The sequence below is a fragment of the Cibotium barometz genome, chromosome 23, assembly GCF_041138505.1.
Source record: "Cibotium barometz isolate CiBa-2024 chromosome 23, ASM4113850v1, whole genome shotgun sequence".
In the NCBI taxonomy this organism is placed as follows: domain Eukaryota; kingdom Viridiplantae; phylum Streptophyta; class Polypodiopsida; order Cyatheales; family Cibotiaceae; genus Cibotium; species Cibotium barometz.
Window position 1 is genome coordinate 7,977,633 of NC_141068.1, and position 27,062 is coordinate 8,004,694.

At 44.8% G+C, this 27,062-nt stretch overlaps 1 protein-coding gene and 1 pseudogene across 2 annotated transcripts in view; one reads left to right on the forward strand and one right to left on the reverse strand.

Annotated features, from left to right (window-relative positions):
• Window positions 1-26,736, reverse strand: part of LOC147625581 (NAD(P)-binding Rossmann-fold superfamily protein) — a 71,008-nt gene extending 44,272 nt beyond the window's left edge. The window contains exon 1 of one of the 2 annotated variants that reach the window (XM_086817096.1): window positions 26,302-26,736. In XM_086817096.1, coding sequence (XP_086673222.1) covers window positions 26,302-26,671 — 370 coding nt within the window. In that variant the 5' untranslated portion in view covers window positions 26,672-26,736. The remainder of the gene's footprint in view (window positions 1-26,301) is intronic. The other variant, XM_086817097.1, reaches the window with a different exon arrangement.
• On the forward strand, window positions 876-25,968 carry LOC147625582 (uncharacterized; annotated as a pseudogene).
• Window positions 26,737-27,062: the final 326 nt, after the last annotated feature.

Consider the following 27,062-nt stretch of genomic DNA (forward strand, 5'->3'; position numbering starts at 1 on the left):
TAGCCTTATTGGATTGACTCAATTTGAGTTCCAATTGCTCGGTGGCAGTGGCGGTTGCGATTAGTTGGTGTAAGGTATGATCAGGATACATTTGTAGTCCCGCTTTGTAGACGGGTTGCAATCCCGATTGAAACCTTCTCTTCCTTTCCGCCTCGGTGACATGCATAAATGGAGACACCTCCAAAAGCACTTTCCAAAACTTCTGTACATATGCATTTACCGATTCTCCCTCATTTTGCTTCACCCAATCCCACTTCATTGTTATCTCATCCAATGCATTGGGAGGCAAGAATTGAGCATAGAACCTCTTCTTGAACTCTTCCCATGATCTAACAGGATTCGGTGAGAGCTTCTCCGTGAGCCACCAATAGGCAGCAGTGCCTTTCATGAACATGCTTACATGCCGGATCATGGATTTCTGAGTGAAATCCTCATCACTGAAAGCAATATCAAACTGGGCAATAAAAGCAAGTGCCGTTGATGCATCATATTCCCCATGATATGTGTCAAACTTCACAGATTTGTCTCCGGCTTTGAAGTCACGAGACTTTGATGCATGTGCGTGCATCTCAACATGTTTTTCCCCATGTTTGTCCATTGGGACAGCCCCTGTGAACTGGCATCATTTTAGGACCAAAAGGTGATGCATAAGGCATAGATACATGTGCCCTGTAAGCATGAGGCATGGCTGGCCCCTCAACACGCATTGATACATTTTCAGCCATAGCTTCTCCCTCATGAGCACACTCGAAGGCATGAGTGGCATGAGAGATACGCGGAATACCTGCACCAATAGAAAATTGCAGCCCATGTTGCATGTGTTGTGCATGCACATTTTCAGCCGGCAATGGCATTTGACCACTACAATGCCTCTAACTGCAAGGCAATGGGTCAAATGGTCGAGGCAGAGTTTCCACATATAGTGTGGACTCCATGTGCTGCCCATTGTCTTGATTTACTTATGGAAGACATTGGGAAGCTTGTTTGGGTGCAGCCCATTGTTGCAGATGCTGTAAAGATCACCACCTTCTTCCGCAAGAAGCATCAGGCTCTTGCCATCTTTCGGAGCCATAGTCCTTTGGATATGGTGAGACCCTCCAAGACCAGGTTTGCCTACATATTCTTGGTCTTGGATAAGCTCTACAAGATAAGAGATTCACTATCATCAACAGTTGTGGATCCAAGGTGGCGACAAATGCATCATTCAGAGGATGAGCGTACAAAATACTTGCAAAGGCGGATCCTGGATGATGATTTTTGGCAGCAAGTTCATAGCCTTTCAGTTGCACTTAAGCCCGTGTATGTCCTTCTCCGACTTACAGACATGGAGGGCTCAACTTTGGGGCTGGTCTTTCATTTGTTTATGCAAATGAAAGACCATGTTGCTCAGTGCTCCATGATGACTGCTCAACGGTAAGCAATAGTTCTAATTTCTTCCTCTTTCTTTGATTTTTATGACTTCTCGATTCTCGATTCTCATGACATGTCAGGACTGACATGTGTACACTTAGCACTATAACCTAAGACATGTATTTTCAATCTCTCATTTTCAGCCGAGGTGAGATCTTGGACATTGTAGACAAACGGTGGACATTCATGAGCCGTCCCATCCATGCGATGGCTGCCATGCTCCATCCGCTCTACAGGTCGCCAGAGCTATGGAATAATACTGCTTTGAGCATGAAGCAGTCAGAGTATGTTGGAAGGATGTTCTCAGAGGAGGAGCAACTTCAGATCAATAGAGAGTTCACCACGTACATGAGTGGTATTGGTGCTTCATTTGCGAGACCTGTGTCATTGAGGAAGGAAGCCATGAAATTCCCTTTGACATGGTGGCACTCTTATGGAAGGGTTGGTAAAGATTTACAAATTTGCTCGCAGTGCACTCATTTTTGCACAGGATTGCTCAGCTGGAGCATGTGAGCAGAACTGGAGCTCATACTCTCTTATACACACCAAGATTCGGAATCGGCTTAGTACTTCTCAATTAGAGAAGTTGGTGTACTGCAAAGCTAACATGAGGCTCGTGCGAAGCTACCATGCTTTGAGGTCACCGAAGCAGGTATAAATTGGAATTTGGACTCAAGAAGAACTTAGAAGTAGAAATTTTTTTCTAGTTCAATGAATATCCAATATGCAATTTGTGGCATGTTTAAACAAGTTGATCCAACACTACTCAAATTGGTAGATGAACCCAGCTCGGAGCTTGTGGATCAGCAGATTAGAGATGAGCAAGATGAGATTTTGAGAGCTTTACATAGAGAGCTTGAGAGCGTGGATCGTTGTGTGACCCGCTCACGTGCACGATCTCTCAGCATTTCTCTACGCCAGGCAGCTCCAGATCCAAGCTCTGTGAGACAACAGAGCATTCGCAGGGAAAAGCTTTCAGTTCGTCGCACCCAGCAGAGGCGTGCAAATGAGGCTGTCGAACTCATTCACACTCAAATTCCCGAGGCACATGACGAGGATGCACTGGAGCTTGTTGTTGCTGAGCCAGAGTTTGATGAAGAGGGCAATGGTATCAATGATGGAGGCATGCTCTCTTCAGAAGACTCATCATCTTCATCTGATGATGAGATTTGAGACTCTTGCGTCTAGAGTCTAGACAACTGTAGTGTTTCATTGTTTTGCTTTTTGCACTTGTGGACCAAGACATGTACTGTAGACATGATATTTGTACTCTCTTTTATCATCTATGACTTTCATGGTTCTTGCTTATATCACTATGACTGTTGACATGAGGTATTGTGTAATGGGCTTGGTAACTGATTTAAACTTCAAGTAATGAGGTTCAGTCTTTATTTTAAGTATTTTGGTTGCTATGTCTACAAAATATTCAGGTTTCTAGGACTGTTTACAAATGGTACGTACTGTTTACGTACCTTAAAATTTGTTCCGTACAAAAGTACGTTCCGTACGTACTGATAGCGTGCCGTACACTACGTACCTTTCCACCTTGATTCGGAATTGGCCCAAATCGAGTTCGGTGCATGAGATCCGTAGTTTTCTTGGATTATGCTCTTACTACCGCAGGTTCATTCGGCACTTTGCATGGAATGCTTCTCGATTTGACAAAGAAGAAGATTATGCTCTTACTACCGCAGGTTCATTCAGCACTTTGCATGGAATGCTTCTCGATTTGACAAAGAAGAAGGCCGTGTTCAAATGGACTAATGTAGAGAGGGATGCATTCTTCAAATTGAAAGATGCAACTACTCATGGTCTAGTGTTGTTCATTCTGGATTTGCAAAAGCCTTTTAGTGTGGAATGTGATGCATCTGGAAATTGCATAGGAGCTGTCCTTAATCAAGAGGGACATGCCGTGGCTTATGAGAGCCGTAGATTGCATGATGTAGAGCTATCTCTTGGCATTTATGAGAAAGAGCTCTTGGCTGTAATTCATGCACTTACTATATGGAAACATTACCTTCTTGGGGCTGATTTCACTGTGAAGACAGAGCACTAGAGTTCGAGGTATTTTCTTACCCAAACTAAGTTGTTAGAGAAGCATATAAGGATGGCCAATTTCCTCTCTATGTTTCATTTTCAGATCTTGCACACCCCAGGAAAGAAGAATGTAGTGGCCGATGCATTGTCACGAAAGCCGTATGTGGTTGCCTCTCATGGGGACTTGTCTGCCATGCGTGATTTGTATCATACGGATCCTGATTTTGCCACTATTTGGGCTGATTTGATGGCTGGTCATGCACATGCCTCACATGTAATCAAAGAGGGTTATCTCATGAAAGATAATTGCCTATGTGTGGTGTCGGACATGAGGAAAAGGTTTTGAATGAGTGCCATGCTCCTCCATATGCTGGTCATAGAGGCATAATGCCTACTACGCACATGATTGAGCGATATTTCTTTTGGCCAAGTATGCGGAAGGACATAGAGGCACATATACGTGCATGTATCACCTGCCAAAAGGTAAAATTTGATAGGCAAAAGGCACCAGGTTTGCTTCAGCCATTGCCTATTCCCACACAGCCATGGGAAAGTATTACAATGGATGTCATTATAGACTTGCCACGGACCCCACGGACCCAACAGGAGTAATGATGCAATTTGGACAATTGTGGACAGGTTTAGCAAGCAAGCTCATTTCTTGCCAGTCAAAAAGACCATCAAAGCTGATCATATGGTTGAAATATATCTTGCAAAAGTGTTCAAGCATCATGGAATGCCAAAGTCCATTGTAGGGGATAGAGATCCCAGGCCTACAAGTCTCTTTTGGCGAGCCTTATTTGATAATATGGACACCAAATTGGACTTCTCATCAGCTTATCACCCTCAAACGGATGGGCAAAGTGAGGCTGCAAATTCAGCCGTGTTGAATCTCTTGAAATGTTATGGGGCGGATCAGAAGTCTTCTTGGGAGAAGTACTTACCGCTTGTGGAATTTGCATACAACAACACGGTGCATGCATCTACGGGAAAGGCCCCGTTTGAGATTGTTTATGGTAAGGTGGTTTTGCCACCCATCCTTCGTACAAAGGATGAGATATTTGCAGCTGATGAGTATGTAAGAGACTTGGATATTGCTTTTGCTCAGGTGCAGACAACCATTGCAAGGTCACAAGACAAGCATAAAAAGGCTACCGACAAGCATAGAAGACAATTAGATGTTAAAGAGAATGATTGGGTACTGCTGAAATTTGAGAAAGCAAGACTTGCAAAGAGGCCTGGCAAAGAGGATGCATATCTTAAGCTTGCAACCAGGTACTATGGGCCTTTTTGAGTGATCGAGAAGATCAATGAAGTGGCTTTGAGATTGGCATTACGTAGTTATAGGCACATACACAATGCTTTTCATGTGAGTCCCCTTCGCAAGTATGTAGGGCCGGAGCCCAGTGAGAGTCATTGAGGATCCACCAGAAGTGAATGAGCTTAAGGAGATCTTGCAGCCAGAGCAGATTGTGTATCACAAGGAACGCAAGCTTGTTGCAGGCAAGGTTGTGAGGCGTTACCTTGTGAAGTTTAAGAACTATCTCCCATTGATGCTAAATGGGTAGATGAAGAGTTCTTCAGAGATTACCCGCATGTGCTTCAGACATATTTGGATGCTTTTCAGTTGCGGACAATTGTTTAGAAGCCGGGGGGGATGTCACCATTTGGTCACCCAATTGGTCCACCCGTGCTTTCTCATCATGTATGTACATTGGACTGGTGTCCATGGCAGTTGTATATGCCGGGGATTGATGCCACTCGTGTGATAATGTGGACTTGGCTTTCCATTGGGACTTGTGCCTCCGTGTACATGCCCGAAAATGCCTTGTGGATTAGTGTTCCATTGGGTCTGGTACTTCGTGTACTTGCATGGAGCACGTCTATTTTGATATAGTCTCATGAACGGGGATTGTCCATACCAATGTTGCATTGCATAGCATCTTTATGTGCTTGCCTGCAATCATAGTTGTCACGGAACGAAAATACGATACCGTACGAGAATTTTTGGTACGACATGAAATTTTCGGATACCATGCGATAAAATACGATTTTTTTTTCACTTACAACCTATGGAGCTTCAAGCTTGAATGTGAGGAAAGCTTGGGAGGAGAGGAGTCTACACTGCTTGAGGAACCAGAACATGGATATGTGTCTCTCCCATTTGGATCTCCCGATTGTCTCCAAAAAAGAACCTGGATGGGTAATGCAATACCAAAGGTCTCCCAGTGTAGTGTTTATGACTAAGGGATTGTCCTTGCACAAATACGAGCAATGCATCTAGGGTGACAGGTTTAGGGACTCCTCTCTAGATCAAAATGGCAGTGTCCAAATCTTCTCCCTCGTACATAACTTGAGAATCTAACTGTCTAGCCTACCTATACCAGGGATCATAGTAACCAGAAACGGCGTTTCCGCCCTCTGGAAACGGTTCGGCCGTTTCCGGAAACGGAGACCGGCGGAAACGCCGTTTCCGTACATTTTTTTTCTGGCAGCCGGCATGTCGGTTATTTTGTAGTTTTTGAACCATTTAATTTTGAAAATTGGCAGTGCCACAGTGGGCACCTCTGACTCCCAAGTTTGATGATCATTGCTAATATGTATGATGTATTATGATCACAATTTGCAGCTCGCTATGTATGCTTCAGCCTTCAGCCTTCACTTTTTTATGGTTCACATGAATTTGCCGCGACATCATACATGTCCATTATCTACATTCTGTTAAGTGTTATGATTCTAATGTCCACTTGAGTCTTTGATGTGTCTTGTTTGAGGTCTCTATGCATGTTTTTTGCATCTCTTGACATAAGTTTATTTAATAGGATGTCTCTATGCATGTTTTTTACATGTCTAAAATAAATTCAAAAGAAACTCCGTTTCTTGCCGTTTCCGACCTCGCGGAAACTCGGAAACACCGTTTCCAACCCGGTCCGAACCAACCGTTTCTGCCGGTCCAGGTTACTATGCCAGGGATCTCCAAGTGATGTAGCAAGATTCTCTCATCCTACCAATCAAGTGTACACTACCAGTCTACCTTTGCAAGATTTTTTAGGTCTCTCAACAACCCCATATGGAATACTGAGTGGACACGAAAGCTGCGAAGTATTGCAAGCATTTGGGATCTTCGTTAAGCAAGGTTTCTATATTTTTTTTAAGCATTTGAAAAAAAACATTTCCAAAAAAAAAAACTGGGAGAAAAAAAAAACTCTTACCATACGATATCATACGGTATCGAACCGTACGAACCGTACAATACGAATGGGTTCGTACCGGTACGAGTAACGACTATGCTTACAACTGAAATTGCATGGTGTTTTCATGCTTGCTTGACCAACGTATAGTTCCGGGTAAGAGGACACCCGCCCGCGAACCGTGCGTGTGAAACTGTCTGCTGACATGGTTATGTGGCATGTGACAGGTGATAAGTATTGGTCATAAACCTAGCCTTAGGAGTTAGCACTAATTTATAAGTGAGTGTGTACACACTTCATTAAGTTTTGGGCGACCAAAACTCACTTATAAATTATGACCAGGTCGGTGTTCACACACTGATGTCCCAAGGTGGACATAACCCAATGTCCACCGCCCAAACCTTATCCCCTTTGTACAAAGGGAGTAACCAGCCATGTGTCCACTCTAGCTTGCTCCACAAAGCACCTGCCTACCACCTACACTGGACAACTCACCACCTCACTCCTCCTCCTCTCTCTAGAGATTGGCGCCTCCTTTATGAGGGCTGTTGGGCTGCATTTTTTGCACTTTCTCTTTCCCAACTCCATTTCCAAGCTTGCTAAGGTGTTTCTCAAGCTTCCAAGAGTGTTTCCGGATGCTAATCACTCTCCTACACACTCCCAATGACTGAAATTCAGTAAAACAGCTCTCTTTATTGCTGTAATTTATAGTCTTTTTACTGAAAACCCTGATTTCAGCCCTCCTTTCTCAAGTGGAACCATAGCGAAAGCTTTCCCAAGGTTCCCTTCATCCTCTTGAAGACTTTTGTCGCGAAGAAATGCGACAAACCAAGGACTTCCATCACGAAAACTTTTGCTGTCATCGACTCTACTTACTATTGGTAAGCTTTTATGCTTAAATATGGGAGCAAGTAGCAAGAGGGAGAAACCGAATTACAAGATCACATACCCTGTGTAGTGTTCTCTTGTCTTGCGTGCTCTCTTGTAGACTGTTGCTACCATGTGTTGGTGGAACAATAGAGAGCAGATGGTAGGGAATATGGACACTTGAGAGGGTAGTGTGGATTGCACGTCTACATCGACAACCACTTGTTTGCAATACTGTATTCATATGCATTGGTATGGAAATCTGGTCAGAAATGCCCATGACACTGTGTACTTGATTCTCCCAAGATCAATATACTTTATTTGAGGGAGGGGTCAGCCATTCCGGCTCATTGTGTGTCTCTTGTCAATTCAACAATTTACTTCTTGTATTTGAGCAAGTGTCCATCAAATCTTAGTGTATTTAAGTGTATTGCTTAGCATTGTGTTCAACCAAGTTACAAGAAGACCACCGGAGACTCCGCACCTTCATAATTATAAGCATCAGCATGCAAATTTCAAATCCAGTGGTGATACTGGGACCTTTGCAGAAGTTGTCTCCAAATTGAGCCAACTTCTCAAAACAAGGTTATACGTTTCCACCATAAACTTCACTTCTTGTTCTATGCTATATGAGCCACCCACCAACTGTGGTGCAGATTCCTGAATGGCATGTTTGCTTGCTAAAACCCTAACCGGCCTGATCATTCAATATGAGGACTGTAAGAACATTGCATTACAATGCTAGGTCACACCACATTTCAATCCCATCGTGCCCCTACTAGCAAAAGGCCATAGAAGGAGGATTGCCTGATAGACCTCATTCACTCCACTGTGAAAGAAAACACGACAGCTAAGAGTGGTAAGTAGCTTTCCTTGCATATGGCTAAAGGCCCCCTTCTTCAAGAAAATCCCATGCAGCCTCCAATGACTGTATTGGCTCCAAGTTTGACTCCCCCCCATCCTCCCCCCTACCAGAAGTTGGAAATCCCGAATTGGCTTCCTTCTCATCCTTCTGCTTTAAGAAAGGAAAGGCAGGCAAGGGTGACACCAAGCGCTGATTCACCACAGGTAGTTGGCACCAGTAGCTCTGCTACCAACAGAATTTAGGGGGGGAGGGGAAGCATTTAGCCGCATCTAGTGAAAATATAATACACTTGGTAGGTTGGGGGATATTTAAGACTCAAACCATCTTTGTATTCTTCCCCAGTTTTGAGTCATGTCAATTCAGGAGCCTCGTGATGGTAGCCAGGGAGGACATGGGGGACTGTAGGTGAAAAGATGCAGGGGAGAAGAGAGCTTGAGCTCTTGCAAGCACACACACTCACAAAACCCTAAAAGAGAACACACAAGGTGAGAGGCTGAAAATCTTCTTCTTCACACAACACTCAACACACTATATACAAAGATAAGAGTACACACAATATGAAAAGGTACTCAACCAAATACATACTAGGGTTCTCTATAGTGTGGATTGAGCTCAACTCCATCTCATGTACACCAAGCGAAGCCCTGAATCTGCGAAGCTTCTCTGTACCCAATGCTTTGGTGAAGATGTCAGCGACCTGATCCTGTGTGCTGACATAAACAAGATCAATGTCTCCTGCCAAAACCTTCTCTCTGACAAAATGATAGTGGACCTCTATATGCTTCGTGCGAGCATGAAAAACTGGGTTCCTGGCCAACTGTATACTGCTAATGTTGTCACAGAAAATGACAACTTGTCTATCCACTGATAGACCCAAATCTGCAAGTAGCCTTCTCAACCAAGCTACCTCACATGCTGCCATAGCAACACCTCTGTACTCGGCCTCTGTACTGGATAGAGCAACCGTAGGCTACTTCTTGCTGCTCCAAGTCACAGCAGCACTCCCCAAAGAAAACATGAAGCCACTAGTAGATCTTCTATCTGAGATACTACCAGCCCAATCAGCATCTGTGTACCCATATACACATATCTCTATCCCAGTTTCATAAAATAGTCCACAATGCAAAGTAGACCTCACATACCTCAGTATGCGTCTCAATGCATCCAAATGCGGCTTCCGAGGAACCTGCATAAACTGACTCACCAACCCAACAGCGTAGCTCAAATCTGGCCTAGTGATCATCATGTAGATCAAGCTTCCTACTATGCGCCTGTACATAGTAGGATCCTCCAAAATCTCTCCTAAATCTGCACTCAACATGCCATTCCGATCCAATGGCATTGAGATAGGCTTACAGCCTGTCATACCATACTTGGACAACATGTCCAAGCCATATTGTCTCTGCAGTAATCCAATACCATGTGGTGACCTAATCACCTCAATGCCCAAGAAATATCTGAGCTCTCCCAGATCCTTTATCTCAAACTTCTGTCTAAGCAAGATCTTTACATCAAAGATCTCTGCATCATGGTCCCCCGTAATGATCAGGTCATCTACATAGATGACAACAAGCACAACCCTTCTATCACTGTCTCACATACAACGAGAAATCTGCATTGGCTACATGAAAGCCAATAGTGACAAGATATTCAGAAATCTTGCCAGACCATGCTCTTGGTGCTTGTTTTAAGCCATACAAGGCTTTCTTCAACCTGCAAACATGCTCGGGGTGACTCACATCCTCATAACTAGGTGGCTGCAACATATACACCTCTTCCTGCAAATCCCCATGCAAGAATGCATTCTTCACATCCATCTGATGTAAAGACCATTGCTTTGACGCAGCCACTACTATCACAACTCTCACTATTGCCATATTGACAACTGGGCTGAAAGTTTTCTCATAATCAATGCCATATGTCTGTGCATATCCTTTGGCTACCAATCTAGCCTTGTACCTGCTCAGTGCTTATGCTTCCATCACCGTTATGTTTTACTTTGTACACCCACTTGCATCCAATGGCTTTCTTGCCTTCAGGCAATTGCACTAAATCCCAAGTCTCGTTTTCATATAGTGCATCCATCTCCTCATCCATAGCTTTCTCCCAACACACATTTCCAACAACCTCATCAATGCATGTGGGCTCTACAACCTGTACAACTTTTGCCATGTATGCATAGTGATGTGTCACATAACCATCATAGGTAAACCTCTGTACAGGATTCTTCACTCTCCGAGATCTTCGCAGCTTTGCATTCATGGCTTTCATAGCCTTCTTTACACCAGGTGTTCTCATAGCTGGTATCCCAAGATCCTCATCAAGGCTCATCTCTGAGCCACTAAACTCTCCATCAACATGAGAATGCCCTGCAAAAATGTCAGGCATACTAAGGGGCTCAATCACTTTCTCTTTGCCTTTATGTGATGTACTAATCACATTTGCAGGACTCGTATTATGACACAGCCTGCCACTCCATGGTCTATCAACTGAACCACTAGATGAGGACTCTCCTGGTCCACTCAAAGACTGTGATTGCTAACTTGCATTCTGTGCAACCACATTTCCACTCACATCAGTCCCCAACAGCTTCTTTTTCAACAGCATACCAACTGCTCATCTCATCAAAAACAACATCCCTGCTTACCCTCAACTCACATGTAGCAAGATTATAACACCTGTATCCCTTTTGCTCAAGGGAATACCCAATAAACACACATTTTTCAGCTTTAGGATCCAGCTTAGTTCTCAGCTCATCTAACACATGCACATATGCAATGCATCCAAAGACTTTCAGATGAGACAAATCAGGTTTTCTGCCAGTAAACCTCTCCTCTAAAGTTACATCATGTATGGCTGCAGTTGGAGTCCTATTCATGATGTAAACTACTGTAGAAACAGCCTCAGCCCAATAGCTATGCGGCATATTCTTCTCTCCCATCAATGCTCGCGTAATCTCAGCAATGTGCCTGTTTTTCTGCTCAGCAACTCCATTTTGCTGCGGAGTGTATCTGCATGTAAACTGTCTCCGAATACCATTCTTCTTTCAAAATTCAGAGAACTCATTGGAGAAGTACTCTCCCCCTCCATCTGACCTTAGGCACTTTACATATTTCCCTGTTTGCTTTTCAACCATAACTCTGAAATTCTGAAAATGAGTGAAGACCTCACTCTTCTCCTTCATGAAGTATACCCATACTTTCCTTGTGTGGTCATCAATAAATGTCACATAATACCTGCAGCCTCCTATAGACATGGTCTTCGTAGGACCCCATACATCTGAATGCACAACATCTAGTGCATTTCTGCTCACATTTCTATCACGTGGAAATACATGCTTTGTTTGCTTTCCAAATTGGCATGCTTCACATATTTTCTGCATACCTTCAACTTTAGTCTGCATAGACTTCATTCTCTGCACATTCACATGTCCAATTCTTTTATGCTAAATGTCTGTGTCTGTAACAATTCCTGAACCATTTACAAACATCGTAGTACTCACTCAAGCATGTTTACATTCAATGTAAACATTCTGCCCACTTTGTTGTCTTTTGCAACCAACCTGCACTTGTCTTTAAAGTCTTCAACATAACAACCATCAGGGTTAAACCGAACCTGCAAACCGTGCTCAATCATCTGGCCAACTGAAACCAGATTCTTTGTTATGTTCGGAACATGAAGTACATCTGCAAGGTACTTCACTTTGCAATCCTGCATAGACAATGACACATCTCCAACATGGGCAATTGGATGAGCAGTATCATCCCCTGTTTCCACAAAACCTGGTCTTTCAAGGTTTTTCATCTCCTTGAACCACTCCCCATGACTTGTCATGTGGTTCGAAGCACCTGAATCAACGTACCATACATCATCTTTATGTGCTGCTTCAACATTTTCAGACATGGCATTAACAACATGCTGCATAACAAACAACCTTTCATTATCCTCATTGTTTTTGCTCGAGGATGTATAGTTGTTTTGCTGCAATTTCCTATTTTGCATGTCAGTCTGCTTCTTATAACAATCTACCTGCACATGTCCAGGCTTACCACAATAAAAGCATCCACGTGTATCATTATACTGCCTTTGTCAATTTCCACGACCTCTTTGACTCCCTCTACCTCTGAATTGGCCTCTTCCACCTGCCTCTGAATTGGCCTCTTCCACCTGCGTGTTGTTGTTGTTGTGAATTTTGGGTCTGTTGTTGCTGCTGCTACTGGCCATAATTCTGATTACCTGTTCGGCCACCTCCTTGGCCGCGTCCACGGGCTCCTCTACCTTGTCCTCTTCCTAAACTTGTAAACTGTATCTTTCGAACCTTGGTATTCGTTTCATAGAGTTTTACCAAAGTGACCCACGCCTCCTTGGGGGACTTGGCATCCTGTATGTGCCCAATCATTGAAGGTACTGCAGTATTAGGGTTAGGGTTTACATGAGCTTCAAGCAAGCGTGGAAATCAACACGGAGAGAGAACACGACTTTTGTGTATTGCTTGATAATCTAAAAGTGAAGTACAATAGCCACATAATAGTAACCCCTAAAGATAAGTGTTTACATGTCCGGCCATAAAATGTACCGGGTGGACCAAAATACTTATAAACTGCATATAAGTGAAACTGAACTAAACTGGGGGAAAAAACCTCCACTAACTGAAGTAAAAAGTGCCCCAGTAATCTACTGATGATCACTAGCACTCCTCTGGGTGCATACACAGCATAAAACCCAACAAACCCCCCTGGAGTGATATGTGATCACTGTACATCATCCACCAAAAGGAAACAAATTCAAAGCATTGCGGAATGCTTCAAATTTCGGACATGGTAATGCCTTGGTGAAGATGTCTGCCACATTCTGATCTGTAGGACAGTAGATCAGACTGATATCTCCTGCTTGGAGTCTCTCCCGAACAAAATGATAGTGAATCTCAATGTGTTTCGTGCGAGCATGAAACACAGGATTCCTGGCCACAGCAATGGCACTCTGACTATCAGTATAGATAGGTGTAGGCTCCTCCACTGAAATATCCATATCAGTCATGAGACGACGCAGCCAAACACACTCAACAGTAGTAGTGTAGACTGCTCTGTACTCTGCCTCACAAGACGAAGTGGCCACTATGGACTGTTTCTTGCTTAGCCAAGAAATGCATGAAGAACCAAGAAAGAAACAATTTCCACTAGTGGAATGTCTGGTATCAAAATCACCAGCCCAATCTGAATCACTGTAAGCGTATAACTGCATGTCACCCCCCTCAGGATAAAGCAATCCAAGAGACAAGGTACCCTGCAAATAACGGAATACACGCTTCACAGCTTGCCAATGTGACAACCGCGGGCTGTGCATGAATCTGCTCAACTGAGAGACTGCATACTGAATATCTGGCCTTGTATTACACAAGTAAATAAGGCACCCAACAGCCTGAGCATATGTAGTGGCATCAAAGGAAACACTGTCATCTTGTAGTGACAGTTTCATCCCAGGCTCCATAGGAGTACTAATAGGCTTGTAATCCTGAAATTTAAACTTCTCCAGAAGTTTAGCAACATAGCGTGATTGCAACAACCCAATGCCTCTGTTATCCTGCACAAACTGTATGCCCAAATAGTAATGTACAAGGCCCAAGTCAGACATGTCAAATGTCTGTTGCAGTATCTTCTTAAAAGCTGCAATTTTGTCATCATTTGATCCCATGAGCAAAAGATCATCCACATAAAGACTGATGACCAGCAGATCTGTCTCTTCTTTCTTTACATACAGAGTGGCCTCTGATGGACTGTTCACAAATCCCTGAGTGAGTAGAAAAGCATCTATTTTTGCATACCAAGCTCGTGGAGCTTGTTTCAAACCATACAAGGCCTTTTTCAGCCTGCAAACTTTCCCCTCATGACCATGTTCTGCAAAACCCATGGGCTGAAATACATGAACTTCCTCCTCGAGGTCCCCATGTAGAAATGCAGTCTTTATGTCCAACTGGTGAACAACCCAACCACGATGTGCAGCCAATGCAATGACACACCTAAGTGTCGACATACGGGATGTAGGAGCAAATGTCTCCTCATAATCAATGCCCTTCTTCTGTGCATAGCCCTTTGCAACTAGACGGGCTTTGTACCTGTCAATGGATCCATCTGCATGTCTTTTCAACTTATAGACCCATTTAGTACCAATTGCTTTCTTGCCTTTGGGCAGATCAACCAAATCCCATGTTTGATTCTTTTTAATAGAATCAAACTCATCCTGCATGGCTTTGTTCCAATGCACATTATCTCGTGCATCCACAAATGAATCAGGCTCATCATCATCCTGTAAACTGGCTGCCATAACCAGATTCAAATCCATGATGTGTGCATGCTCATTGGTCCTTGTCTCCCTACGAGTACGACCAGCAAGAGGACCCTCTAAATGGCTGTCCTGTAATGTCCTCAAATACCATCTAGGTATATGTCTGACCTGTGGTGCCTGCTGCCCCATATTTGGTTCAGCTTCTGGCTCATTTGGCTGCTGAATTTCTGCACCACCTACATCATTTGCTGGCTGTCCTGTACCCTCATGAGTTGGATCACCAACTGTGGAATGAAACTGCATGGGTAGTAGACCTTCAAACACATCATTTTCAGCCTGATTTGCCTCATAACCAGCCATGGATATTTCTGATTTTTCATCAAAAATCACATCCCGACTAGTGAATATCTTCCTGGATAGTGGGTCATATAACCTGTAGCCCTTGCTCTCACAGCTATACCCAACAAAAATGCATTTTGTGGCTTTATCATCCAGCTTCCTCCTCAACTCTTTGGGTATGTGTGCATATGCAAGACACCCAAAGATACGAAAATGCGATACAGAAGGCTTGCGGCCATGCCAAGCCTCAAAAGGAGTAATAGAAACCAATGCCTTTGTGGGACATCAATTCAAAATATGACAAGCACACATTACTGCTTCCACCCAAAAGATATGTGGTAGCCTTTTTGCCTTTAGCATACATCTGGCCATCTCCATGAGTGACCGATTCTTCCTTTCTGCAACCCCATTCTGCTGTGGAGTGTAAGGAGTAGTATACTGATGTTTTATACCTCTACTCCCAAGAAAGGAATTCAACATATGTGACATATATTCCCCCCCTCGGTCAGAACGAAGAGTCTTTACCTTGCATCCTGACTCTGTCTCAGCAAGTGCTACAAAGGCCAAAAATGCATCATATACCTGTGATTTCTGTGTCAAAGGATACACCCAGCATATACGAGAGAAGTCATCAATAAATGTTGCAAAATAGAAGCAACCACCTAATGACTTCGTCTGCATGGGACCACAAAGATCACTGTGTATAAGTTGCAACTTTGCAGTTGCTCTTAGAGCTTGATCACGTGGAAAGGAAAACCTGTGCATTTTTCCCAAAATACATCCTTCACAAATGTGATCTGGAGGCTTCTCCATGAGAGGTAGATCTGTAAACATGTTATGTCGCTGCATAAGCATAAGACTACCAAAATTTACATGCCCCATGCGAGCATGCCATAACTCCGCATCAACCATAGCTGGAGTAAGAGTGAATGCATTATAAGCAGACTGATCTACTGGCTGAAATGCATCCAACTGATAAAGTCCATGACATAATGTACCAGTAAGCATCAAGGTCAAGGCATTAGCTTTGTCTCTGACCATGCATTTATCATCATCAAAATGGACCTGCATTCCACAATGTGCTAAAGAAGAAATGGACAACAAATTCTTCTTTATCCCTGGTACATATAAGGCATCTGTAAGGCGGAGAATGGAGCCATCAATGGCTGTGAGCTGAATCTCCCCAATGCCACGAACTCGATATGAAGCATTGTTGGCACACTGAACAGTTTTGCCAACAGGGGCAGGGCCAACATGACTAAACAAATCCCTGCGAGATGTGATATGCTTTGAGGCACCACTATCAAAATACCAAGTACATGCATGCTCTGTCAAACTGAGTGCCTGTGAAGACCAAGAGGCATCATAGCTGCATGTATAAAAACAGTAATCCCTGTCCTCAACAAAAGAAGCAGTCTCTGGAGGAGCTTTAGAAGCATCATTGACAGACATCCCAGCTTCCTTTGCCTTTTCTTTGGCAATCCTCTTCCTACATTCCGTGATGTAGTGACCTGGCTTCTTACAGTAATGACATTTGCCCTTCTTTTTGGGCTGTCCATCACTTTTCTTGGTATCCTGTGAAGAACCACCATCACCTGAATTTTGATTTGCACTCTTTGGCTGAGTTTTTCCTTTCCCCTTTTGACCTGTAGTAAATGCTTGTTCAGCATTTGTGTTCATATTCATATTCTTCCTCATTTGCTCCTCTAGTAGTAAGAGAGCAACAAGTTCCTGATACTTGAGGGGTTCAACAGCATTCCTCATGCTGAGGTTCAAAGAGGTATGAAAAGCCAAGTAAGATCTTGGCAAAGAGTGCAAGATGGTGGACACAAGCTGTGTCTCGGGAATAATCTCATCCACATTGATGAGTTGTTCTCTCAAATCCTGCAGCTTGTTTAAGTGGATAGACATATCATCTCCTTCATTCATTTTCTGATTTTCCAGCTCTCTTTTCAAAAATGAGATCCTAGCCTCATTACGAGCAGCATACATCTGCTCCAAAGTCACCCATGCATTCTGTGAAGAACCAGCTGAACGAATATGAGGTATAATGGACCTCTATACTGACAATGCAATGAGTGACAAAGCTTGTGCATCCCTGGCATCCCATGTCTTTTGAGCATTTGTTCTTTGAACAGGCAATGGCTGTCCTGGAGCCTGTACCTATTGTCCTCGTCCACGAGCACCCCCTTGGGGAGGAGTCTCTGGAGCCAATGGACCTGGACGTGGTTCATCACCACTAACAAAATCCCAAAGACCTTTTGCCACAAGCACATTTTTCAGCATAAAACTCCACAAGGAGTAGTTCGTGCCATCCAATTTGTCTTCCTTAGACAAATATGTGAATACATCACTTTGTTGTTGATTTGCCATTATGCTTACGCCCAATGTTGTACCTGTTTATCAAAAAACCCAATAGCAAAAACCCTGATAATAACTGTACTCCACTGAATACAGTTCACCCAAATATGCCTGCACTCTCAATCCTCTGAATGTGCAGCTCAATGCACCATTGACTGAGTAGAGCAGCAAATGGCGTACACAATGCCAAAATGCCCCAAAAATGCCCAAATTTGCTGCACCCAAACTGTGCAAAAAACCTGTATAGTTCTTTGCTAGAAAATCTGCCTGTTGTGCCTGTATATTTTTACAGAGAAAATAAAAATGCCCAATATTCAAAACTTGCAATGCTTACCACAGTGTGATGTTAGCAGGTACAAGTTGACTTCAATGTACAGTTGACTGTACTGCACAGGACTGATGAAGGCTGCAGGCAGATTCGTGGAGGTACTGTGCAGGTATTGTGGTCGACTATTGAAAGTACGGAAGCTGCACAGTGTTGAGTTGAAGGCAACGCTTACCATACTGAAGCAAAGCCACGCCTGTTGTTGCAGCACACGACTGAGTACACCACAGACACGACCAGCGTTGAGGCGACCACATACAAATGCTGACAGCTGCGAACAGTCACAGCAGGCTGCAGGCGAAGATTTGCAGGCGGCGCACAGGTGTACGGGCTGAAGGCGGCGCAATCTGGGTATACGGGGCTGGTACACGTGCGCTGACAGAAACAGAAGCTATGAGACGATAGCGCTGTCAGGTACAGAATGAAGTACGGCGCACAGGTGTACGGGCAGTAACAATACTGTACGGCGCAGAGGTGTACGGGTGCTGTACGGGCAGCAGCAACAAGAGCTTGGCAGTGTACGGGCAGGGCAATGCAGAGCTTCAATGCTCTGATACCAAATGAAGGTGCTGCAGTATTAGGGTTAGGGTTTACAGGAGCTTCAAGCAAGCGTGGAAATCAACAGGGAGAGAGAACACGACTTTTGTGTATTGCTTGATAATCTAAAAGTGAAGTACAATAGCCACATAATAGTAACCCCTAAAGATAAGTGTTCACATGTCCGGCCATAAAATGTGCCGGGTGGACCAAAACACTTATAAACTGCATATAAGTGAAACTGAACTAAACTGGGAGAAAAAACCTCCACTAGCTGAAGTAAAAAGTGCCCCAGTAATCTACTGATGATCACTAGCACTCCTCTGGGTGCATACACAGCATAAAACCCAACAATCATGGTGTCCTGTATACTGATAGAGAGCCAATACATAACTTTTCTGGCTCCTTGGTTCCAATCCTTGAAGTCTTTCACGTTTGTAGCAGTCGGATTGATCTCCAGTATCTCCGGTGCCTCTTCATGCTCACCTTCTATGTAGTCCCAATAACCCTTTCCTATCGGGAAATTCGTCAACCTGAACCTCCAAGCATGGAAGTTGTTCTTATCAAGCTTCTCAGCAACAATCTGGTTTATGCCATCATTTGACATCTTGCCAGACACACAAATTTACCAAAAACAGCACTCTAGTTTGTCCTGCACAAACTGCAGTATTTTCTGCAACGGTACTGTACTACACTCAAATGTCACAACCAGTGACCTCAATGTGCATACATACACCCAATGACAACTGTTGACCTTTTGCAACAAAGACAATGTCTGCACAACCAATCTGTCTTCCTACAGTTCTTAAAACAGAGTTCTGCATAGAATCGATGACTTACCCGCAGTGCTCGAAATCGCTTGCTTTCTGAATAACAGAGGTCGTAACGCGCTCGAAACGCGTTTTCGGCCCGAAAAAATTTGTCCGGTAGAACAAAAAAGTTGCCCTATAGCTTTACTCCCGCGAAGAAAGCTCCTCAATCAGAGATCGTTTGCCAGTGCCTCCCGTAGAGCTCCCGACAAGGTTATAGTCGCCAACACAAATAGGGAAGAGTAGCTGAAGCTCTTACCCTTGTACCGCTTCCTGTGCTTCTCTTGCTTGCAGCTCAGCCCTTAGCATGAACTTCTCTTGCTTGCAACTCACCTTCTCTTCTGATACCATGAAAAGATGTAGGGGAGGAGAGCTTGTGCTCTTGCAAGCACACACACACTCACAAAACCCTAAAAGAGAACACACAAGGGGAGAGGCTAAAAATCTTCTTCTTCTTCACACAACACTCAACACACCATATACAAAGATAAGAGTACACACAATATGAAAAGGTACTCAACCAAATATATACTAGGGTTCTCTATAGTGTGAACCCAACTAAATGAGCTGGCGCTATAACTATGCCAGTCTCTAGAATGGCTCACACAGCCTATCATCCCACTGGCCGCATATCACCCATGATCTCACCAACCATGCCAATGGTGTAAGTGTGGGGCCTATCCCCCAGGCGGGTCATCAGTGTCCACCGCCTCACTAGATGAGCTCGATATCTCAACAGTAGGGAACAACAGAATAACTCCAGTCGGTGTTACTTTTGGCCTCACATGCATCAGCAAATTTTCAAATGTCTAGAAGATATTACCTTCTTAAGAAGGTGAAAGCTCCATCGATCTCCAACTAGAATTAGATGGTTTCTATGATTCCAATTAGGTTACAAGTCACGTCAAAAATCAAGGTCTCCAAACCGAAATGTTCACTTCAAGAATGTTTCGAATGAAGGATTCAGGTCAAGGGCAGGGTATTCCCAGCCAAGAAAAGGTCCAAGATTGCTGTATTTTCTTTCAGATTTCTCATCATTCTAATAAAGCAAATACACCATCCGTGGTGGCGGCCCTACAGAGGATAATTGGGACCCAATATTGTGTCCTCTCCATCTCTCCCTCTCTCTCTCTATTTTCTGCACATCTCCTTTCAGTTTGTGCGTTAATTTCCGTCGCGAAAAGAGTGCTGAATTCTGAGTTTTGAAGTTACCGATTCTTCTTCGAAGTTTCGGCATATTACAGTGGTATCAGAGCTTACTTCAAGTACAAGGATTCAGCAAAGAAAACCAAAAAAAATTTCTCGCTCGTGTGGTCGGTTTTTAGACGCCGGTGGACTACCCCTTTCGGAGTAACTCCTGTCCCTCGAAGGACGGTTGGTTTTTAGCCTCCGGAAGTCTCCCACACAGATAGTGGATGGTCATATTGCGTTCAGGAAAGGAAGTGCATTTTCCTGCTATGGCGAGCTTCGGCGATGAGAGAGACCCAGAACCATGGGACCAGAGTGCACCAGGCAGCCCAGCTAGGGCACCAGGCTTGAGTGTCACAGACATGTTCTAGCAGATGATGCGAGCACTTCGCAGAACAGACAGCCAAGTTGGACGAGCAGAAGGCGCGGATCTTGGCTCTGGAGGAGCGTGCCCGCTCTCCAGTGTCGTGTTTTCCATCTCCTCCTCCCTCTCCTTCCGTATCCCAGATTCCAGATCCTCGTCACAGGGACCCTCTCGCGGGGTCACAGCCACAGCCAAGCTCCTTGCTTGAGTTGCAGATGTGTGCATTGGAGATCCGACAACGAGAAGACGACGCCATGCAACGCGTGGAACACGAGCGTTACCTCAAAGCTTTGGACGCCAGATTGACACCGGCAGCGCCCTCGAATCATTTTCCCGAGAAAATGAATTTCAGTAAAGTATAATGGTAAACTCCACCCCACAACTCTTTATTCATGGTAACATCAATTTGAAGCTTACTTTGCCGCAGTGAGGAAAACAGATACTGACAGAGTGATCTTAGCCAGTTGGTACTTGGAAGGTGAGGCCATTCCTTGGTGGACTCAGTGGGCTCATGCCCACACCAGAGCAGGTATGGCAGCTTATGTGTGGGACGAGTTCATCCGTGACCTTAAGCAGCGGTTTCTACCGCCCCACTACCTTGAGCGACTCGAAGACGAGTTCATGGGAGCGCATCAGAAGTTCAGAACGCACAACCAGTCCTTTAGTTTGCCAATAAAATTTCGACCTTGTGTTTGCAATTAGGCTTATCTCATATACGGACAAGAAAGGGCAGTTTTTGTATGGCTTGGACACGCAAATCCAATGGGAGGTGCGTATGTTTAGGCCAACCACCTTTGAGGACGCACTCTCGCTTGCGCAGAGTGCAAAAATGAAACACAATGGTGGCAAGCCCAAGACTTCCCAGCCCGCTTCTCCCAAGGCTAATGCCTCGGGGGGCAAAAGCCAGAACCAGACGGGGTCTTCCCCAGGACTGAGCCCAGTAGCCTCTGGCTCCAAGAACTCGAACAATGCGTCTAAGCTTACTCCAGACCAGAAAGCGGACGCAGGCAAGACAGGTGGCAAGTTGAGTGCTGAGGAGCTTTCTCAGTATAAGAAGGAGAGTACATATTTCTTTCGTTATACAAAAGGACATACTTCTCGGGATTGTCCGAAAAAGATGAGCAGAAGGGCGCCCATGACCAGGAGTATGAGCGCAACAAATTGCTCAAGTCCTTTGGCTACATAGGTGGCCAGAGAGTCGTTGTCTTGTTTGAGAGCGGCAGCACGGAGGATGTCGTCACGGAACAGGCCACTAGGCGTGCCCGTTTCGAGTTGACTTTGGTGGACAAACAGGTTGAGGGTTTTAGCACAGGTATGACAACGAGCGTCAAGTATGAAGCTCTAGGTGCTAAGTTAGTGATTCATGGCATAGAGTTTGTGCGTGACTTTATGGTTGCCCCTCTTGTAGGAGCAGACATAATTTTGGGTATTCAGTGGTTTCACAAGTTTCTTCCTGATGTCAAGTGGGACAAGCACACGTTCCAGATCAATCGGAATGTGTCAAACGCCCCGGTGTCCATTAAGTGTGAGCCAGGTATTCCGAACTTTCCGCTCATAAGCCACTTGCAGGCTAAGCGAGCAGTCAGGAAAGGCGCACAATGTGCGATGATTTACATCCAGACAACCTAGACGGTGGCCAGTGCTTCCGAGAAGTACTCGGTTCTCCATGAAAAGTTCCAGAAGATTTTTCTTCGGCACAGCCTCCCTCCCCAACTCCCCCGTCTAGACCGGAGGATCACAGGATTGACCTCCTCCCAGGCTCGGAACCCCCGAGCAAGTTTCCGTATCGCCTTTCCAAGGCAATGGAATCGGAGTTGGACCGCCAACTCCAAGAATTGTTGCAAGCTGGCTTCATCCGCCCCAGCGTGTCGCCATTTGCAGCACCGATCTTGTTTGTCAAGAAGAAAGATGGGTCTTCCCGGTTGTGTGTCGATTATCGTGCACTCAACAAGCTGACTATCAAGAGCAGATTCCCGATGCCTCGAATTGACTATATTCTCAAGAGGCTGAATGGAGCAAAGGTGTTCTCAAAACTGGATTTAAAGAGTGGGTACCACCAGGTACGAATTGTAGAGAGGAACATCCCCAAGATGGCCTTCCGTACGGAACGGGCCCACTATGAATTTGTGGTCATGCCATTTGGTTTGACGAACGCCCCAGCTACATTTAACCGCATGATGATGCGTATCTTCCGGGATGTGATTGGAAAGTGTGTGTTCATATTTCTGGACGACATACTCATATTTTCAGCTACAGTTGAGCAGCATGACATTGATGTGGAGAAAGTCCTTAAGTTGCTGGAAAGCAACGAGCTCTACGTCAGTGAAAAGAAGTCAGAATTTTATCTGTTCCAGGTGCATTACTTGGGATATATAATTAGTGCTGAAGGCATTCGACTTGATCCGGCTAAAGTGGCCGAGATTGTTAACTAAGTACCTCAAACAGCCTATGACATTAGATCATTTGTGGGTATATGCCAAGCATATTCCACCCACATCGACAAGTTTTCTGACCTCTCGGCAAATCTCACCCATCTGCTAAAGGGAGTGAAAACAAGAAGGCAAAACATTCGAATGACTCCACGAGCATTGGAGGCATTCCAAAACCTCAAGGTGGCTTTGTCAGAAGCGCCTTGTTTAGCACTTGCCTGGTGGGACGACCCATTTCAGGTGATCACCGATGCGAGTAACATCGCAATTGGAGGTGTATTGCAACAAAATGGTCATGCAGTAGCTTACATGTCCCATAAGTTACTGCCCGCCGAGAAGAACTACTCAGTCTATGATCGTGAACTCCTAGCAGTTATACAGGCCTTGAAACATTGGAAACATTTCATGTATGGCCGTGATTTCAAGGTTCGCACTGACCATCAGGCATTGCACTGGATTCAAACGATGCCAAGTGCACAATGGAGTGATCGACAACACCGTTGGAGTCAGATATTCCAGCAATTCGGTGGAATGATTGAGTACCTTCCAGGAAAGGCCAATCCAGTGGGCTGATGCTTTGAGCAGGAAGGGACAAGTGTCTACAATTCAGACCACTAGACCTGACCTTGCTGGTACAGGACTAGAGGACATTAAGCACACGTACACGGATTTCGAGGAATTCGGTACTCAGTGGGAACAAGCATTGGATGCCACAGGACCATGCCATTTTTTGATACGTGATGGTTGGCTTTTCTACAAAGGCCGACTATGTGTCATGAAGTCATTCCGGGCAGCTCTTCTCCATGATGCCCATGACGCCATTACAGGTGGTCACAGGGGCATGAATTCGACTCTGGAGAAATTAGAACGGCAATACTATTGGCCAAAGATAAGGCATAATGTGTTTACATCTGTACAACGCTGTGACATTTGTCAAAAGGTGAAAGCTCCTCGTGGAAAGAAGATAGGGTTATTACAGCCCTTGCCAATTCCTGAGGGTCCTTTCCAGGACATTTCGATGGACTTTGTCACAAAGCTGCCTCCCAGTCCGAGTAAGCGTAATACGCAGTGCTTAACTATTGTTAATAGGTTTAGCAAATTTGTTATGCTTAATCCTTGCACGGCCAATGTGACCGCCGAGAATGTTGCCCAGTTATTCATTCGGCATTGGTATCCGATTGGCGGGATTCCAAGAACTATAGTATAAGACTGAGATGCCAAGTTTACCAGTCATTTTTAGAGGGCACTGTTTGATAATTTTGATACTAAGTTGAATTTTTCCAGTGCATTTCACGCACAGACAGACGGCCAGACAAAGATATACAACCAGTTCGCCTTTGATGTGCTGAAGTGTTATGTCCACGATCAGCAAGGTAAGTGGAAATCGTATTTGCCTTTAGTTCAAGCTGTTTTGAATGACTCTTTTTCTTCAACTATTGGCAGGACTCCATATGAGGCAGCGTTTGGAAGACCTTTCCAGTCGTTGTTAACCAAGACTTCATCTTCAGTACCGGAGGCGAACAGAGTGACGGAGTCTTACCAGGAGATCTTAGAGTCAGTAAAAGACAGATTGGCTAAAGCTCAAGAGGCCTACACTCAACAAGCCAATAAAGACCAAAGGGATATGAAGTTTTCGGAAGGAGATTGGGTTTATCTTCGAATAATGAAGCAAAGATTGAAGCAGGTGGACAAGCGATGCCCAAAGTTGTCTTTTAGGAGCTTCGGACCTTTTCCCATCCGGAAAAAGATTAATGAGGTGTCTATGCACTTAAAGCTAGCTCCGAGTTTGACTATGCACGATGTATTTCATGTCAGTTGGTTAAAGCCACCCCCTTCAGAGGTCAAAGACGAAGCGGAACCAGACATTGTGGATGAAGCAGAAGTTATGGTTCCAGAACAGATCCTTCTGCACCGTTTCAAGCATGGCTCACGCCGAAGACTACGACAGTTCCTCACGAAGCTTCAGGACCGAGAAACCCATGAAGCGGTATGGCTCGACAAAGAGTTCTTCGAAGACTATTCGGCGTTATTGACGGATTATTTGGAGGCTATGCAGCTTCCGTCTCCCTCTCTCTCACTATTTTCTGCACATCTCCTTTCAGTTTGTGCGTTAATTTCCGTCGCAAAAAGAGTGCTGAATTCTGAGTTTTGAAGTTACCGATTCTTCTCCGAAGTTTCCGCATATTATATTTGGTCACCAATTGCCCGCATTCAGCAAGAAAGAAACCACCCTGCCATTGCTAGTGTATAATACCCTTTATAGTCTCACTTCTGTATTGCAGGTACACCCCCAACCTTGTTCCGCAAGTTAGCAGGATTTAACAAAGGGATGGAGCCGGCTTCCCACAACGTTTCTCCTATTCTTGGCTTTGAAAGGTGGTATGTGTTTGATGTGATCAAACCTCAACCAACCCTTTCCACAGACAAACTCTAGACAACCCAAATTTCAACCAGGGGATCAGTTGTTCCCTACTTGTTTGGTCACCAATTGCCAAACCGCCCTGTCATTGCCAGTGTATAATACCCTTGATAGTCTCACTTCTGTTTTGCAAAGTATGCCCCCAACCTTGTTCCGCAAGTTAGCAGGATTTAACAAAGGGATGGAGCCAGCTTCCTGCAACATTTCTCCTGTTCTTGGCTTTGAAAGGTGGTGTGTGATTACCCTTTCCACGGACAAACGAATCTCCCCCCCCCCCCCACTTCAGATGAGGGCAGCTGATGACTGAACTCTACACCACCCAAATTCTAACCAGGGGGTCAGTTGTTCCCTACTTGTTTGGTCACCAATTGCCCGCATTCAGCAAGAAAGACGCCCTGTCATTGCCAGTGTATAATACCCTTGATAGTCTCACTTCTGTATTGCAGAGTACACCCCCAGCCTTGTTCCGCAAGTTAGCAGGATTTAACAAAGGGATGGAGCGCATTCGGCAAGAAAGAAACAGCCCTGTCATTGCCAGTGTATAATACCCTTAATAGTCTCACGTCTGTATTGCAAAGTACGCCCCACAAAGGGATGGAGCCAGCTTCCCGCAACGTTTCTCCTGTTCTTGGCTTTGACAGGTGGTGTGTGATTGATGTGATCAACCCTCAACCAACCCTTTCCACGGACAAACGAATCCCCACCCCCTTCCCCTCGCCTCCCCTCCCCTCCCCTCACTTCTTCTCAAGTCCACCGTCTTAGGGCCTGCCGTTTCGCAAAAAAAAGGCAATTTACTGCCATCAAAGCATATTAAGGCAATGAAAGTATCTTGGAATGACAATAAGCTAGCAAAAAAACGTCCACGATTTCGTGCGTACCTACACCGCCTGTGCCACCAACGACGAGCACGCACTTTGATGCATTTGATCTGGGCTCGGCCAGATTCTCATCGACAGAAGACTCGCTGACCACCACCGAGTGAACACCAGCCGATGCGCTCGCTTTGAAGGAGGCCACGTTGCCATGGCTGAGCTCAAAACTCTTCCATCGCAGAGCTTGCGATGGCAGGCTGCAGTCAGCGGCAGAAGACGGCGGCTCAAGAGAGCAAAATGGCCACTTCCCGCCATTCTTGGACTGCTTTAGAGCACCATTGCTAAAGCTGCTATGATGGTGAAAACTAGGGTTAGGGTTAAGGTTAGGGTTTGAGATGTGCGAGCCCAAGGTTCGGAAGAGAGCAACAGAAGCCATTGGAGTCAATGCAAACAATCCCTGGTCATCAAATTTCAAACGCCATCCACGTGGACGCACAAAAACTGTGTGGATAGCGTCTGCATGGGAATATCAAATACCCATAAGAGTGGATTCCCACGGCCAAGTTTTCTTTGGCCGGGGAATGGTGATACGAGTGTCCTCTAGCAAGACGATTCCAAGCACTGATGGTGGTGATGTCAAGTTCTGAGTGGAAGACGTAACTGTGCCAAAATTGGCATCGTTTCTCTAAATTTATTTCACCGTGTGAAAGGGTTGTAAGTTATTATTTAATCCTACCTTTTATCATGGATGTCTATTCATCCAAATTTTATGGTGCGGTATTAATTCTATGCATGGGCATTAATTAATGCGTAAGGTCCTTATCTAA